This window comes from Macrobrachium rosenbergii, chromosome 48 (assembly GCF_040412425.1).
Source record: "Macrobrachium rosenbergii isolate ZJJX-2024 chromosome 48, ASM4041242v1, whole genome shotgun sequence".
Classification (NCBI taxonomy): domain Eukaryota; kingdom Metazoa; phylum Arthropoda; class Malacostraca; order Decapoda; family Palaemonidae; genus Macrobrachium; species Macrobrachium rosenbergii.
The window spans coordinates 55,744,330-55,763,596 of NC_089788.1; the positions used below are offsets into that span (position 1 = coordinate 55,744,330).

The following is a 19,267-nucleotide window of genomic DNA, read 5'->3' on the forward strand; positions in this document are numbered from 1 at the left end:
TGGGTTTGTTTCCGGCCATCTTGTGGAACGGTCTATGATTGTCAGGAGGTATCTGGTGCCCCCTGATTGCAGCACAGGTTTTCATAGTCTATGCCCAGGTGGACTGAATTTATTTCAATTCTTGATAGGGCGTCGGCTACTGGGTTCTTCTTGCCGGGGACGTAACTGATGGTGCAGCTGAATTCAGAGATAGCAGCCAGGTGCCGTTGTTGTCTTGCCAACTATGCATCTCCCACCCTCGTGAACGCATGTACTAACCGTTTGTCGTCTGTCAGGATGGTGAAAGGGCTGCCATCCAAGAGGTACTTGAAGTGCCGCACAGCTTGGGAGATTGCCAGCAGTTCTTTGTCGGATGGACTGTAGTGGGTCTCCGGCGGCTTTAACTTGCGGCTAAAAAAAAGGCAAGCGGGTGGGGGAACCCTCTACTATCTGCTTCAGCACGGCTCCACAGGCGATGTTGCTGGCATCAGTGGTAAGTTTCAGGGGGGCTGTGGGGCCTTGATATTTTAAGGTGGTGGCTTTGGCTATGAACTTGGCATGTGTCGGTGGGCCTGTGGTGGTGATGTGGTGATGGATGCTGTGCTTGGCCTGGGAACCTGGCACCTGACGCAGTTCTGGCTTGAAGACATCTGGGAATTCGTGGAGGAGGGCATTGTATTTGTTCAATGAGATGGAGTATACAGCAGGCATTCCCAGTCCGGTGGAAAGTGGTCGGGAGCGGCAGGTTCTGGTATCCAGCAGGCGTTTTTGGGCGACGTCTACCAGCAGTCCGTGATGTGCAAGGAAATCGGCTCCCAGCAAAGGAAACTTGACATCTGCGATGACGAAGGGCCATTCATATCTATGGTCCAGGATGGATATTCTGCAGGTCCGAGTTCCATAGCAGTGGATGGAGCTTCCATTTGCGGCCACTAGTGCAGCTGTGGTGCCGGACGTGCATAGCCCCGCTGTCTACCAGCATCCGTTGTCTTGATATGGCGTCGTGGATGAAGAATCCTACTGGCTGGGATTCCTTAAGGTTTGCAGTCACTGCTGTTATGGGTGGCTGCCTTTCTAGTTTTTGTGAAAGAACAGGGGGCTCTGTAATTTCTGGTGTTGCTTCTGAACCTCTGATGGAAGTAACACCAGCCTGGATTTGTCCTCGTCTTCTGCTGCTGTGGCGGCGCCTTCTTCCTGTATACCATGTTTGTGTCCCCCACTTCGGCTTCTTCTGCTACCAGGCTGCAGGTGTTGCGGCGTGTTTTGAGGCCTTGGTGGCCTCGTGGAGTTTGTGTGCGACGTTCACGAATTCATCCACCGAGAGGGCGTCCGCATCCATGATTTGTGCCCTCACCTCCTGCAAAAGGCGTCGCAGGAATATTTCCCACGACAAGCTGATCTCCCTCCTCTGTCCGTCTGAGTCAACGCCCGGCAGCATCAGGAGACCTCGTAGTTTGTCCCAGGTGTCCCTGGGTGATGCATCCCCCAGGGGCTGGGTCATCAGGTCGAGGGCGCATTGGGCTCTCTCTGTGATGGGCATGGAGTAAGTGTCGATGAGTTTCTCTCGCAGGTCTCTGTACCTGACTTTGCCCGGCTGTGAGTCCAACCATGGGGTGATTTTGTTGAAGACCTCCTCCGGCAGCGTTGTCATGGTGATGTCCGCTTTGGTTTCCTCGTCTGACATTTTTGCTACCTGGAAATGGACGTCTGCCCGCAGGAACCAGGATGTGGTATTTTGCCATGAGAATGGTGGGAGTTTTATTGCCTGGCTTATTGCTGCCTTCAAAGGCGAAAGGGGAATGCAGAGGATCTGTGTCCTCGGAGCGACTTTCTGCCTCAGTGTCTGACATTTTGCCTCATACCAAAACGTGAAATAAGAGCCGTATTTAGTCAGTTAATGGTGTTTGGGGCTTGTCAGAAGTCAAAACTATACGCCGTGTGGTTCCATTAATGACTTCTGAATACGGTCGACGTGAACCGTAAATGGCAGGGCCAAACCGTTCGAGAATGCCAGAACGTACCTGAAGGAGGTATGCCGTAATTAGTCTGTTAGTGGCGTGGGTGTTTTCTGAGGAAGGAGCTTTCAGAGGCTTAGACTTTGTCACTGTATGGTTCCATTAAGGGCTCTCTGAAGGTAAAGCAGCTGTAGTAAGTCCATTAATGGCGAAGCCAAAACCGCTGTGTTTACCATCGCTCCTCAGGTCACCAGTTGTGAGGTCAAAGAGACAGAACTGGGTACTGACTAATTTATTTACCTGGGCACAAGTGTACATAGCAGTGTGTGGATGGAAACAAAGTGCCCAACCTTCGATTGCCGTAACCCATAAGCTGAATGAGAGCAATTTGTGTTTGTTAAAAGTCAATCAAATAGCAATAATAAGAGACATAATGTACATACAGTGATAAAATATATATTGGCAAAAAGGCCAGGAAATTCTACATACAAATATATACATGAGATTCTCGCTGTGTTGATAGACGCAGTACTGAATCGTGAATAATGGGAAAGGAAGAGACGTCTGATGTCTTTACAGGTTTGGCAACATTTCTTAGTTATGTTTATTGCAATTAAAGCAACGAATTTGCGGCATATGATCCTTAGATTTTCTATCACTCCCCACTTTACCGCAAAAACTACTAGAAGCAAAGTTTGAGTCTCTCTGTGGGAAGTTCCTTTGGCCTATTGTCATGGTTTTAGGCATTCATTGAAAAAAGTGCCATCTACCGTTGGACATTTCAACATGTGCTTCTTGATTCAGGAAAAAATAAAAGATTCCTCAGAAGTAGATGACACCGGTCTATGAAAACTGCTAACTATTGCATCTGGCATGTCATTCAACAACCACGAGAAATGCAGTAACTTCCGAAAATTTTCTAACAAAACAGAACCTCCATTTAACCAGTCTGAGCCTCTCAATTTTCCCACCAAATCTGTGGCTGCACCAAACAATTGTGAGCTATAATCTACCATGGAACTCTGTCCCTTCCTGATTTTTTAAAATGCTCTCATATCCCGAACCAAATCTCCACACTCATCCACCCCACACGCAGTTCTTAGAAGTTTCTTTAAATCCCCCCCAAGTTCTACACCCCCTGAACTCAAAACTGCGACGTCTCCCAGTGTCTCCCACATCCAAAACAATTAACCATCATCTGTGGTTTATTTTTTTTTGTAGTGAAGTGATTATCAACACTTTCAATAAATATCTCCACTGGCTGTCTCAAACTACCATTTACCAATCCCGCAAAGGGTTGGACAGGTGACGTAAATGTTGTAATCCTATGAGTCAACGACCTATCTATCGACGCCCCGTCTGTCATTTTGCTGACTTTCCCCTTCCTATTTCTGTGTAAACAAAAAGTATCCCTCACCCTCCGATAAAATCGGCCTGATCTTAAAAGCATATACGATTAAAATCTTGAACAATGTCCTCTAGAAAAAAAAAAACAAAACACTATTCCTCTCACGACCATTCATAAACTCTACGGAAGTAAATCACTACATTAACTCCAAATGACCTCATAACCACCGACACAAAGCTGATCGCCAATGTCACATGCTTTCCAAGGTTAACTTACGTGATCTTCCCACAAGAAAAGAAAGAGAAAGAAGAAGAATCTCAGAAGTAAAATTCACCCTTTGATATCGCCACCACTTGCCTCCGCGGAAAAATTGCTTACAATGCAACAGACCACTGTCTCCATGCAGAAAACTACACGTTATATCCCACATTCAGTACAACCCATTTCCCGCATGCACATAAGAAAGATATGTTTCAACCCAAAATAACATGATAAGAGAGAAAAAAGAAAGAGAAAAAGAAAACAAAATTCTAAATAATTCCGAAATAAAAACCCAAAATAAAAGAACTCACTCTTTCTCCTTACCCTAGTATCTCTGCAACTGCTGATATTCACGAAACTATAACCGCACTTTTAAACTAAGGCACAAAAATATATGATTATGTTTAAACCCGCTCATAACACTCAGTAATCGATTTTCACTGTGACACTGACTCGATCAAGACTGAATCTGATAAGTGGGCACAGCCTGCATTTGTGCTAAAAATGCAAGCTCGGAGTCGTCACCTCCACTGCAACACATTAGCCCCCTAATCTCCCCAGCTATGCTTAAATCCTATGTCTACAGTGTTTCCATGTACTTACATCCTATTTACTATCATCATTCATACACCACTCTTCTGTGTGAATTCTGGTGCTGCCAAAATATTTGTAACACAGAATATTCCTGCAGCTATCTTACCTGTAGTGTTGGTAGACGTGGGCAAGTGATCCCCCTCTCTCTCTCTCTCTCTCTCTCTCTCTCTCTCTCTCTCTCTCTCTCTCTCTCTCTCTCTCTCTCATGAATGCTAAACCCTACATCTAATGTGTATATCTCAAACCTGCTTTATAAAAAAAATAATTTATTCTGTAAATCTAACCTATCACAGGTTAAAAACGAGATATAATAATATAAAATAATAATAAAGTGTGGGATTAATTCCCATCCCCCATTCAGTCACTAAGTGTTCTCCATTCTAACTTTTTATGTCTTATGTCACCAGTTCACTTAAGTAGCCATTTTCCAAAATGGACATGTTTATTGGTTGGTGTGTCTACACATGACTACCCATGCATGTGCATGACCATCCATGAAACATCCTTACAGCAAGGAACTTGGGCCCCAGAGTCCTCAGAGTCCTTCTCACTTGGCTCCTCCAAAACGAATGTATGGCACTATACAGAGGCTCCAGGCACTTACCCCAAAAGCCACTTTTCATTACACACAAACGCACAAACCCCTTCACGACACCCATATTCGGGTTCTAACTGGGCAAAGCTTCTAGAACATTCGAGACAAAATGCTGGGGAGACCTTCTGGCCACGTGTCGCTGATACGGCTATATCTAAGGTGACTTTCGTTCATTCACCCCCGTGCTGAGCCTGCAGATCATCAGGCATTCACTTATGCACTGAAATGTGAGGAATGCTGCAAAACACCACATTGTTACACATTAACAGAAGTATATATGTGTGTATATATATATGCTGCAACGGCTGGGGCCGTTTCCTCGCAACCTCACCCATTTTGCATTTGCCGACTAATTGAGAAAAATAAACATTATTGGCCCTCATGTAGTAATAGAACAGAGGTCTCAATTCACCCCTTCATAATCTCTCTTATTCCCCAAAATGGTTAAGCCTAACTCTCTTTCTGTTCAGAGTGACTGCTTGGGCCTAAAATTCCAGGTACCCCTGTGTCCGGCCAGACTTGGGGGAGAAGCCCCAAAAGAGAAAGTTGACCCCCCCCTTTCATTCTGAACCCACATGAGCTGACTAGCACCACATGGAAACCATGCGGTCGACATGAAGGAAAACCTGATGAAAATTGACCTCTGCGCCTCCTGGATGAGAAGCCAACGTAATTGCCGGAGGTTATAAATAGACTCTGCAAGAGGAATTGCCCTCAGTTCCCCCAGTTCTCTCAGTTCCCCCAGAGAGATCGCTCAGGACCTACTTGAGACAGACGTCCTTGTCTGTCCCGTTGAACACATGTTGACCCTGGGACCTCGACTGTATATTTTTATAGTGGCATTATAATTCCTTCCTCCATTGCCAGCGTAATATTGCACGAGGACAACGTCGTCTGGACTAAGGTAATGTGATGGAATTAAGGTTTTAGCCAGTCATGGCCTGTTATTCTCTACCTAAGATTCCCTTCATTTTTTCCATAGTGCGATCACCTCAGTAATTTGTGTGGGAACATTCAGTGTTAACGTAAAATATGCATTAATGTTTAACTGTGCATTCCTTAGTTCCCTTTGTGAGTCTTATTATTATTGCAAGTAACCGTCCTGCGTATTTGCAGATAGGCCTCGACTGTAGAGCCTCTGGGCTGATCCATGTGCAGTTTCCCCCTTCAACTGCAATCTTTCCTGTTATGAAGATATCGTCAGCTTAGAATATTTATCCTGTGTAGGATTGATTATTTAGCAGGTCCTTGTTTATTACCTGCCCAGTAATTCGTCATTCTTTTGATCTTTGTTATGTAAATATAATTAGTTGAGAGAACCCCTAAGTTTACATAAATTCCTCACCTGAAGAAGGCCTGAAGTCATAGATTTCATCTGCTTTGAGAGTGGTTCTAATATTGAGTCACATGTGTAATAAATAAAAGGAACTCCCCTGCGTTATCCATTGCCGCCCAGAGTCAAGTAAGTATCCCCAAACACTCAAGCAATATATATATATATATATATATATATATATATATATATATATATATATATATATATATATATATATATATATATGCATATAATATATATATATATATATATATATATATATATATATATATATATATATATACATATATATATATATATATGTATATATTTTCATGATATTGCCTTGTAATACGTATATCCTCCTATAATTTTGACATATTTACTTTTTTCATGTGTTATGTGTAATGATAATGATTGTTGAAGTGTCATATTTAGTTTGGCATCAGATCTCAAAAGAACTAACGATTAAATATCTTGATAGCATAATTTAGAATTGATAATACAATTTTAATAGTAATGTAATTTAGAATAATATCTTTCTTGGTAAAAGCGTAGTATATGAACACGTGTGTGTCTAGCAAGGACTTGTTTCATTTCAATTGTCATCAGTTGAGATAAGAGACAACGCTTTGTTTTGGGTTAGTGATGACAGGTTTGGAAAACAAATGCCGATTCGTCCCATACGGGCTCAAGACGAGTGATTTCATGTTGTTACATGCATTGTTCGAGTCACGTACGCCACTTTGAGAGAAAGAATACGTGTCCTGATCAGTTACGTCATGTTTTGTAAGACTGCATTCAAAACATTTTGCTGGGATGACGTCATTTTCCTTCTAGAAGCTTCACCATTGTATCTCGCACCCAAAATGCTTTAATGACATCACTTCCCTGCTTCTTGAACTTTTGTATCTCGCACCCAAAATGCTTTAAAGACATCATGTAATTGTTTCACGTGTTACTGGAATTCTAAAATTTGTTTCATTCTGATTTCTGAGACCAGTTGATTTGGTTCCCTCTCTCTCTCTCGTTCTTAGAAAGAGATTACTTTTAACGTAGTGTTTTGTGGTCACGTATTAGCATTACTTTTGAGATCTGAATTTAGCATTTTAAATATTTCCTGGTAATTTAACATTGCATATTTGATTTAATATTTCATTCATTAAGATTTTCTTTTCAAATCTTGAGTAATTCTTGATAGTTTAAATTTTGCTTGATTAATTTAAATTCCTGATAAAGTTTTTGTGAATTAGTTTTGTTTCATTTTATAATTCAAGAATTAATTAAGTGTTGTGTTATTTTCAAGTAATAATAAATTTTTCAGATTGTGAATTCTAATTATAAATTTTGAATTTAAAAATAAATTTTTGTATTTAATTTTTTTAGAAAAAGTGTTTCATTTATTGACCACCAGTGAATAGGATTGATTGTGTGTGCATAAGGCAAAGTGATAAACATGTTTTGTTCTTTTAGTTTTGCTAAAGTGAATTAAGACCAGGGAAACAGAGTTTTTCATGGAGTGATGCCCTTCTACTCTAGAATATTTCTAGTTTAGTTTTTGATACCTCACACATATTCTGATAGACTTAGTTTGATTTTTCAAGTAATAAATAAGTTTTTTCTTAAGGGATCACTGTTACCTTTAGAGTACTCAGTCGTAATAATTAATGTTATGAGAGTTCAGGTATCTGGCTGAAGTGAAGTATATTTTTGAATTTTGAGATTAGTTGTGTAATAACCAGGTACTTGATACGCATCGTGACAATATATATATATATATATATATATATATATATATATATATATATATATATATATATATATATATACATACATATATAACTTTTATCACATCACCGTGATTCATATACAGTCAGTAAGCTACAAACGTCCTTTAATATCCAATTCGCTCTACCTCGGAAATAATATATTTTCATATATATTACCGAAGGGGAATTTTTAAAAATTCCCCTTCGGTAACATATATGAAAGTATATTATTTCGAGGTAGAGCGAATTGATATTAAATGACGTTTAGTAGCTACTGATTATATACATATATATATGTATATATATATATATATATATATATATATATATATATATATATATATATATATATATATATATATAACAGATAGTAAGACAATAATTAGCCACATTAGCTCAGTTTAGACTGATGGCATGAAATAAAGGCAATTGTACACTTACTGGTGAAAAGAATGGAAAACACATCCAGTACAATAAAAAAAAAGATCGACAGATTCACGTATTATTCATGTAACTGTTAGCACAGAATGTGTGACAGGTAAACTTGAAATGTTTTCAGACTGGAAGAGGTTGATGGTACATTTGATCATCACTTTTCTTCTACATTAAGCTGGCCGACTTGGCTGTAGCAAAATTAAGAGTAGAGAGGTGCTCTAGTTGCACACTGCTCACTTAAGTATTCAAGGTATGAAAATAACATGAGGAGGAACAAAGATTAGTATACGTAGAGAGAGAGAAGGTGGGTTGAAATTTTAAATGCCAAATTATTTTGGCCCTAGATTCTATAGCGAGGTTATTTATATATATATATATATATATATATATATATATATATATATATATATATATATATATATATATATATAATAATAATAATAATAATAATAATAATAATCGCGGATCGCAGGATTGTAAAAAGGTTTGAAGACGGAAAGGAGTGGATAGTTTACTGAACAGTCACAAGGTAGAACGTGGAACGACTTTGAGAGAGGGAGAAACTTAAAATAATGTTAAAAGACACAAGAAAAACTTTTTGTGAGACAAATGTGTTCTGAAGTATACTGGAAAAGAGTAATGCTACTGAGCAGATGAGTTTCATTGGAGTAGTACGAACAGAAGATTCAGATTTCATGAGAGATACTCATCATGGTGGTCAAGTGTAATGGAGTGTGTGGAATAAATATATACATATAAAGGCATATGAAAGGGGAATGTCCGAACGCAACAGGTGACAGAAGCCACGATGGGGGAAAACCAATAGTTCATGCCAAAGAGAAATTTATATGGTTAAGTTTAAAATATAAACATTTGTGCCGAGTTGGGGAATAAGGGGGAAGCTCTGTCTGTGCACTTAAGGTATTAAAACTGCATATAATACGACCGCCAACGATGCAATGTGGAAAGGGTATCGTGGTTGTACACTCTATGTAGGCCTAGTACTGTTAAGAGTGAGGCCCATTTTTTGAAAATTCAAAAAGACATCATCAATGTTTCAGAGTACGGGAGAGAAGTTTTGTTGCCGAATTCAAACGAGAAGAATTGAAGGGTGTAGTCGTACACAGTCTAGAACTGCATATGGATAAAAGCTGTAAAAATGATTGCCTACCGCGACGCAAGGTTGTTGAGGAAAACGCAGGAGAAAAGATTTTTAAGTTTGAGCTGGATAACTTTGATCATACAGGAGAATGGGAGAGGACCGAATGTCCGGGATAGAACGACACTGAGACAGGGAAGTTTTGGCTTGGCCCAAATATTAGACAGACGATCTTGATGGCCACGAAGCACTTAAACGGTCAAGGACTTAAGTCTTTTGTTTATGAAGCTTATTTAGAGACAAACTCTACTTTTAAAGTTTTAGAAGTTTTCACCCTGGTTACTTTTTTCCTTGCTTTAATTAGGCAACTACTCAAGCAAACTCTTAATGAAATAACTTTTTTGACAAGAAATCTAGGAAATCTAATATGCATCATAGAGGCAAATAAGGAGCATAAAGTATGTCGCAAAGACATGGAATATTTTTTGCATAAGTCACGTGGCATTTAGCGAGTTACCATAGTTCTCCCTTTCGAGGCGCCCCCCTCCCCTCCTCCACCCCTCCCAATAACGAAAGAGAAAAAGTAAAGAAGCAACTGGCACGTACAAAATCCCTTCCAGGAGAGAAATATACGGCGAGCTACATCTGACCCAGATAAAAACAAATGGCAACAAAAAAACAATTAAAAGTAAGTTCCACATATCCCAGCTGTCAGAAGAAGCATGTGACTACCTTACCAAAACTGCAGAAAACGCCAACTATCCATCCATCTTGTTTTGGAGCCCGCCAACTTTTTTTTTTTTTTTTTTTTTTTTTAATGCGCTGCCGTGCCCAACCAACATCAGTAAAGAAACTTTACGGTTTATCTGAATTTACAGAATTAACTGTCCTCATGTTTCAAAATGTACTTGATAAGTAACGAATGTGTGTAACCATGACAATAGACGACCGTAACCTTTCGAATATTTTATCGCAACAATTCTTCAGTAACGCCAGGATTCCCTTGAGAAATAAAAACTTCGAAAACAAATTTAGTTGTTGAATCATACACACACACACACACACACACACACACACACACACACACACACACACACACACACACACAGAGAGAGAGAGAGAGAGAGAGAGAGAGGAATGACCATTTTCCCCATATTCAGAAAAAAACTTCATTTTTGATGATGAATATTTCATGACTAGACGTCTGGATACTTATGTAAAACGCCGAGACATAAGAAACTGAAAATTTTTACCAAGTCCGCCAACTGATATAATATTCCGAGATATTTGTACTACAATGAAAGCATATTTGTTACCTCTACGAAGATAAATCCACCAGGACAACTGAATATCACAAATGCAATGAAACGACTGGACGTTAATTTTTCCTACGATGCGACGGTCTTGTAGGCTACAAAAAAAGTTAGCGTAAAAATGTACTGTTCGACAAACCCTGCCTAAGGTCAGAGGACAATTATATAATCTCTCTCTCTCTCTCTCTCTCTCTCTCTCTATATATATATATATATATATATATATATATATATATATATATTGTTATGTGTTGATTTATTTCTTACTCTTACCTTGTCGTCGCTGCAACCGACTAAGGATCAACACGTATATATAACAAGAAATAATTACTGTGAACGAGATTTAAATTTGAGGAAGGACTCAGCAGAGAAATTCTAGATCTTAATTAATTTCATTTATTACATTTAATCAAAAGAGTAAATTACACAGAGCCATTCACACTGGCTCTTGGCACTAATGGTGTAAACTGACACAAGAATTAAGTAACTGGAGTGCCAAAACAATGATGCAATCAACAATTAAATGGCTTGAGGGCTTGATTGTTGCATGTGGACATTAGAGGAGCAAATGGAAGATACAACACTATTTACTGCCTTTTTGTAAACGTGGAGAAAGGGCACATTGACACTTGATATATTAAAACACATTGACACTTGATATATTAAAACAAAATCTAGCTGTACAAAGGGAAATTGCTGAAGACTCAAGGAGGCTGGCGTCAGTTTATGATCAAGCAGTTTACTGATTAACACTGATGATTTATATCGGCAATGAATCAACGGGTCTTAGCACATTGAAAAGAAAGGAACGGAAATGAGAATAAGAACAGAAGAATGAACCGAAGAACCTGCTAACCAGACTTTACCTTAAATGCTGAGAGGAGATTGCATGAATCAACATCAATAGAGACTGTCAACTGGGGCTTTTAACTGTACACTCAAAGAGGCTTTGGATAAGGAGGCTCCCAGTCGGAACAAAGGAATTTGGGAAGCCACGAGCTGTGTGCTCTCTCTATAGCGTTCTGTCTGCGTCTCCCTCGTTTGGATGGATGGATTTGGCCTCTCTCATGGACTTTTATACCCTCCTCAAAATGCCGGCTTTCAGTGCCTCGGGCATGTCAGGTGTGAGAGTTCACAGGTGCGGGGATACCATTATACATCAATGTACTTGTCTCCCAGAGACAAGACATTATCTGAAATAGCAGATCTTCGGCCAGCAGATCGTGAGTGTAAATTCAGAATGACGCTTTATCAAGACGCAGGAGTATAATGGAAGGGTACTTTGGACTCTGATGAATCTATTGTCATTTTCAAAACTGGAAAACAAGGAAAAGCAGAAGGTTTGTCTCCTTGGGCTCAGACTGTGACTCTTCAAAGGAAAACATGGGGCGAAGTGAGAAGTATTAATAAATACTTCTAGGAATATATATCTATGTATATATATATGTATATACACATATATAGTATATGTATATATATATATATATATATATATTTAATATATATATATATATATATATATATATATATATATATATATATATATATATATATATATATATATATAATATATATATATATATATATATATATATATATATATATATATATATATATATATATATATATATATATATATATATACATATACATATACATATATCTTTTTTTCCCCACTGTTATCCCTACATTAAGGGGTCGGTTGCCTGATGCACCTTCTCCACTGCCTTCCGTCAAAGGCATCATCCTCTGACAAACCTCTTCTCTTCATATCTTTCTTCACTCTATCTCGCCATCTAATTCTCTGTCTCCCTCTCGATCTTCTTCCTCTAACAGGTTCTTCCCAAGCCCTCTTCGCTCCCTCCTCATCATCCATTCTTAAGACTTGCCCATACCATCTCAATCATAACTCTCTTATCACATCTGTTATCTTTACTAAGCCTGCTCTTCTTATTTCATTATTTCCAATCTCTCAAGTAGAGATATTCCCATAACCCACCTCAGCATTCTCATCTCTGTTCTCTCAAGCTTTACTTCCTCTTTTCTTCTTAGAGCCCATGTTTTTGATCCATATATTAACACTGGTCTTATCACTGTGCTATAGATCTTGACTTTTAGCTTGATTGGAATTTTCTTATCACATACAACTCCAGCTACATCTCTCCACTTCCCCCATGCTGCTTTTATCCTACTGTCCACTTCAGCCTCACAACCTCCCTCTTGGCTTAAAGTAGATCCTAAGTATTTAAACTTTTCCACCTGTTTTATAGTTGAGCCTCTTCTTTCTAGTATTACTATTCTGTCTCTATCTTCCCCACTGCTCACTAAAACCTCTGTTTTATTCACATTCACCCCTATGCCACCCCTCTCTAAAGACTCCTGCCACTCTCCAATCCTTTCTCTGTAGGTCCTCCTCATCTTCAGCAGTAATCACCAGATCATCAGCGTACAGCAACTCCCACAGCACTTCAATCCTGATCTCTTCACTCAACGCATCCATGACCAGCACAGACAAAAATGGGCTTAATGCTGACCCCTGCTGTAATCCAACACTAACTTCAAAGTTTTCTGTTTTCTCAACTGCTGATGTTACTTTTGTGCTCGTTCTCTCATATATCACCTCGACCAGCCTAACCAGCTTTTCTGGGGCTTTCCTCTTCCTCAAACACCAAAACATCACTTCTCTTGGGATTCTATTGTACGCTTTCTCCAAGTCTATAAATGCACAATAAAGCTCCTGGTTTCCCTCTAGCCTCTTTTCCTGTAGCTGTCTTGCTATGAAGATGGCATCCACTGTCTCTCTTCCTTTCATGATTCCATACTGCTGTTTTCCGATCTTTACAATTTCTCTTAATCTCTCATCCAGTATCCTCCCTAAAACTTTCAATTCATGCTCTGTTAGTTTAATTTCTCTGTAGTTACCACACTCCATGACATCTCCCTTCTGCTTGTATATATACAGTATATATATATATATATATATATATATATATATATATATATATATATATATATATATATATATATATATATATATATATATATATATATATATATATATATATATATATATATATATATATATATATATATATATATATATATATATATATATTATATATATATATTATATATATATATATATATATATATATATATATATATATATTATATATTATATATTATATATATATATATATATATATATATATATATATATATATATATATATATATATATATATATATATATATATATATATATAAGGTGTCAACGTTCAGTTGACACCTTAGCCCATTCAGATATAAAGAGAGGTATAAGCTGATACCAACTCTCGTGTACAAATCCCTGTCGAGTGCAGGCATTTGTAATTAGCGTTAGTATCAGTCCAACTCCACCATGATATCTGTTTGGTGTGTTTGAATCACGTAGCTATTTTATGAATGAATTTTTATCACATCACTGTTATTCTTATGCAAGCATTAAGCTATAAATGTTGTTTAATATCCAACTCATTCTACCTCAGAAATAATATATGTATATATATGTTTACCGAAGGGGAATTATAGTTGATAAGAAGTTCGTCATCGTCTCACGGGTTTGAACCACCTCGCACAAGAACTCACTACGTTCATTTGACACCTTAGCCCATTCAGATATTAAGAGAGACATGAGATGATACTAACTCTCGTGTACAAATCCCCGTCGAGCGCAGTATTTGTAATTAGAGTTGGTATCAACCCATCTACACCATGATATCCGTTTGGTGTGTTTGAAGCACGTAGCCATTTTATGGATGAATTTTTATCACATCACTGTGATTCATATACAAGCATTAAGCTACAAATATTGTTTAATATCCAATTTTCTCCACCTCTGAAATAATATATGTACTGTATAGTCTATATATGTTTACCAAAGGGGAATTATAGCTGATGAGAAGTTCGTCATCTTACGGACTCTAACCTCTGAACATGAGAACTCACGATGTTCAGTTGATGCCTTAGCCCATTCGGATATCACCATGTTCGGCGGTCCAAGCCCATGAGATAAACTTCTTATTAGCTATAATTCCCCTTAGGTGAACATATATAGACTATACATATATTATTTCCAAGGTAGAGTGAATTGGATATTAAACGACATTTGTAGCTTAACGCTAAGTTCACACATTCACGTATCAAGGCACACATGCCCATGCATGGCCGAAAATTGGTAAGTACATAAATACAACGTAAATGTACTGTAAATTCTATGTAAGTGCGCCAGTATGCGGCGCGACTGTTGTGCACCACCCAGGCATATGCTGGGAGCCATGAACCTTTCAACCTGTTTAAAACCATGCATGGGTGGCCACGTCAACTGTCATTTAGCATGGCCCGACCGGACAGTGTGGCGCTAACCTCATGGTGACCGCTGCACAAGTAGGGACCTTACCTGTGGTCGCACGCTGCTCTCACACCGAGTGGGTCTTCGCATGGTGTGGGAGTAGACGTGGCAACCCTGCCACACCTCACGCATCCGAGATGGACTGGCAATGCTGTGACCTGGGATAAAAGGGGCAGGCAGCGTGCTTACGGGTCAGTGCTCTCCAGAACAGCATCCTGCACTGCTCTTCTTCGCCAGCGCCTCCATTGTCATCCACTGCTTTCTCTGCCAGCAACATCAAGATGCCTAAGGGAGCTTTGATCAAGAGGACAAGGAAGGGGGCCTTGAGAACTCCAGGAGCTCTGCTAGCTGGAGTTGCTCCCTATGCGAAGCCTCCTACAGTAGCTGATGGTGCTACTGCCCCTTCAGGCAGCAGCGATGATGCTGTGGTGCTTCACCTTGAGGGTGGTGAGCTGTCGATGAAGAGCGACCAAGAGGAGGAGGCGGATCTTGCCCTTGTGTTGGAGAGCGACCCCGACGCCACCAAGGACACCGAGAACGAGGGGGATGATGACGACGACGACGATGGGACTCCTGAAGGAGCTGGCCCTACTACAGGAGGTCAGGGCCCAAAGAAGAACCCCTCTGTCATCCCTCTCAGAGTGAACGAGGCTTGTTAAGCAGTGGCTGGAGGAGGCAGAATTTATTTATAATAAGGGCCTCACAGCATACAAGGATAAGGCGAAGGTCTGGAGGGTCTTTGAAGAGAAGGGCCAGTCACCTGTTCCTCCCGTGAGTGGGTGTGAACTGCGGACATGGTTTACGTCCCTCAGGAGCAGTTTTGGGCGGCTCACAGCAGAGAAGAGTGGCCAAGGGGCGGGTAGATGGATGATAGACCAGGAGAAGTGGATCCTCAGCATCTTCCACTTCCTCAAGCCCCACACCATGCATCAGAGGAAGCCAAAGATGTTGGGACTTCCGATGGTATGTCTTAATTTATTGTGTTTCCATGCTTAATTATTTCTGATTATATCATTATTACATAGTTTACATTCATTCACAGTACATTCCCATTTTCTCATATATGTTTCTCCTATTTTTACAGTCTGCTCAAGCTGCTTCCGGCCTCCCTGCTCAAGCTCCGGGCCTGCCTGATGCTGTGTGTGCTCCTGCCCCTATGCAAACTCCCTCGACCGATGACCAGGTGTCTCCAGTTGGTGAGCCAGGCGCCCAGACAAGGAAAACGGTGCCCCAACCTTGGACATGGCCATCACTGGCGTGCACAGGTGTACCCTCTGGGAGGATATGACGGCCTTCGCCCAGCCACTCCGTGACCCCAGCGCCCTACTGGTGCAAATTTTTTGAAGAGGTGGAGGAAAACTGCAAGGAGGAGTCAGCTCACCTGAGGGTGACACTCAAAATTGAAGTCTTCTCCGCCATTCAGCACTACATGCTTGCCTCCAAAGAGGGCATCATGAGGCCGTCGCGGAGCCTAGTTCCTCATGCTCTGGCAAAGGTGAAAGGGGACAGTCTGCCATCTGCGGTGCCTGTAAACCAGCCTGCAACCCCACATGGTTTTGACTCACCTCCTGCACATTCAGGCACTCAGCCCTTACAGCTGACAGTACAACAGCTGTTGGTACTACAAGCACAGCTGTTGGGGTCCATAGTGACCTCAGCAACCTGTCAATCGCCACCACGTTTCTTAACAATTTTCAGTCTTAATTTAAAGTTTATTTGTTATGTATGTGTGGATATGTATAATACTTATTTATTGTATGCTTGTGTTATGTATTTTTGTATGAGTGGCTGTATATTTTTCTCATATTTATATGTATGTTTGTGTTTTATATAAATAAATATATATTTGCAATATCATGTCTGGCTCTATCCTCTTTCCAATTACGAAGTATTGATGAGAATAATATACCATGGATTTGAAAATATCTTTACAAATTAACTAGACAAATATAAAAGCAATAAATAAAGAGGGCAAATGAACTGAAAAGACTATCTAAGTATGCATTAATGAATTTAAACAAGTCCAAAATACCATATGTAACATATGGGCAAAGAAACAAAATTACAACAGACAGAAAAAATAAGCAAGTCATATACAATGTAACAAATATCAGAGAGAAGGTACTTTCAAAAAGATAGAATTATCATATCAGAAAAGAATCAGTGTTAAGTAATTATTATAAAGGGCAAAATAGCTATAACACATACAAGTAGACAAATATTAAGTAAATATTGTAATTCGAACTAATTGCATGAACAGACATTTAAGTAAATACAGTGAGTTAAACAATAAAGTATACATTAAAGTAACTAAATCATGTTCTCCTGCCAATGCACTGAGCCTTCAGCTGATGAAAAATATTCTTTCAGCATGTTCTGCTTTTCCTTTGCATCCCTAGTTGCAGTGTTGCTGGTCATGGTTGGAAGAGCTGCTCCTAAGGACGGGTCACTCCTCCAGCTACCAGGTATGACGGTATGTGTGACGGGGTGCTCCTGATCTCCTTGTCTGCAAGCGTTTTTTCTTATTATGATATGCAGAACACATGCAAACATCACTAATGCCGCTACATGGTCAGGCTTCAGGCATACTGCCGTGTGGAATATTCGGAATCTGCTTGCCAGAATCTTGAAGGCATTCTCCACCATCCTGCATGCCCTACTTAACCTGTAGTTGTATATCCATTCCTCCTTGGATAGGTCTCTTAGAGGGTAAGGCTTCATAAGATAATTCCGCAGAGAGAAGGCATCATCACCAACTAGGAAATAGTCCACAGGAGATCCATTAGGTTGACCTGGCAGGGCCTCAGGTTTGGGAAGATTTTCTTCCTCTGTTGCAACAGCATTTCACCCAGTCGTGGTCTGAGCAAATACACCAATCGCCTGGACTCTGGACCCAATGGCACCCATGTCGGCATATAGGAATCCCAGTAAGGAAGCATCAGCAATTGCAAGTAATACTATAGTGTAGAACTTCTTGTGGTTGAAGTACTGCGTACTGCCTCAGGGAGGGTTATTGAGCTAATGTGTTTGCCATCCATAGCTCCACCATGCGGGGAAGTTCCACTGCCTCAAAAGCCTGTGCAACCTCCTGCTGCTTTCAGGTGTTTGTGGCACCCGCAGTTCCTCATCTCCGTAGGCAGCAACAATGGCCCTGCAGGTCTCTGGTACAATGGTGTTGTGGGCTACCCGGAAAGAGTATTGCAGACTCTTGTATGAATCACCCATAGCGAGGAAACGTAGGGTGATAGCAACACATAGGCCTTGCTCAATGGGATTCCTCCAGAATGTCACTTCTTCTCAATGTAGGGTGTGACTTGTTCAACAATTTCATTGAAGAGGCTCCTGTCGATCCAGGTAAAATTTTTGTACAGGTCTGGGGTTTCAGTTGACAACTCCTCCAGCAATAACATGGTGTGCACATATTCGATGATGAACAGCAACATTTCTCTTCTATCCGTACTTGCTATAGCTATAAGTTCACAAATTTCAGCAATGTCCTTCATGTTGGTTCAGGAGGATGGGAGTACGTGTTGATGCTGCGGTGTTATGTCAGCGACTAGCAACACATGCTGCTGGCCGACCCTTTTATAGCAGGGGTTTAACCCCCGCAGTACATGGGGACAATGTGAGGTTGACGTAACTCAGTAAAGCACAAGGTTACACATACGGTATATGTATATCGGTGTTACGTACTCTGCCACGCACTACTTTTGGCTGTGCCGCTGCTTGTCGGGCCACTTCTGGTAAGCGTCACGTCACGCTTAAGCCGTGCGTACCTTTGTGGCGCACTATAAAACGCTTGCTTTACGCACATCGGCCCATGTCATGTATCTGGTCACGTTTCACAATTTTCGGCCGTGATGGGCATGTGTGCCTTGATACATGAATGTGTGAACTTAGCATAATGCTTGTATATGAATCACGTGATGTGATAAAAATTCATTCATAAAAAGGCTACGGGCTTCAAATGCACCAAATGGATATCACTGTGGAGGTGGGTTGATAACGACACTAATTACAAATACCTGTGCTCGACGGGTATTTGTACACAAGAGCCGGTATCAACTTATACCTCTCTTGATATCCGAATGGGTTAAAGTGTCAACTGAATGTCGTGAGTTCTTGTGTGCGGGGTTTCGAGCCCATGAGATGACAAACTTCTTAACTATAATTCCCCTTCAGTAAACATATAGATATACATATATTATTTCTAGG

General features: G+C 40.1%; 1 protein-coding gene across 1 annotated transcript; it reads right to left on the reverse strand.

The window, feature by feature from the left end:
• Nucleotides 1-13,001: 13,001 nt before the first annotated feature.
• On the reverse strand, nt 13,002-13,595 carry LOC136831102 (uncharacterized). Its single transcript, XM_067091055.1, has one exon. It carries the CDS (start codon nt 13,593-13,595, stop codon nt 13,002-13,004), a length of 594 nt encoding a protein of 197 aa, XP_066947156.1.
• Between the last annotated feature and the right edge of the window lie 5,672 nt (nt 13,596-19,267).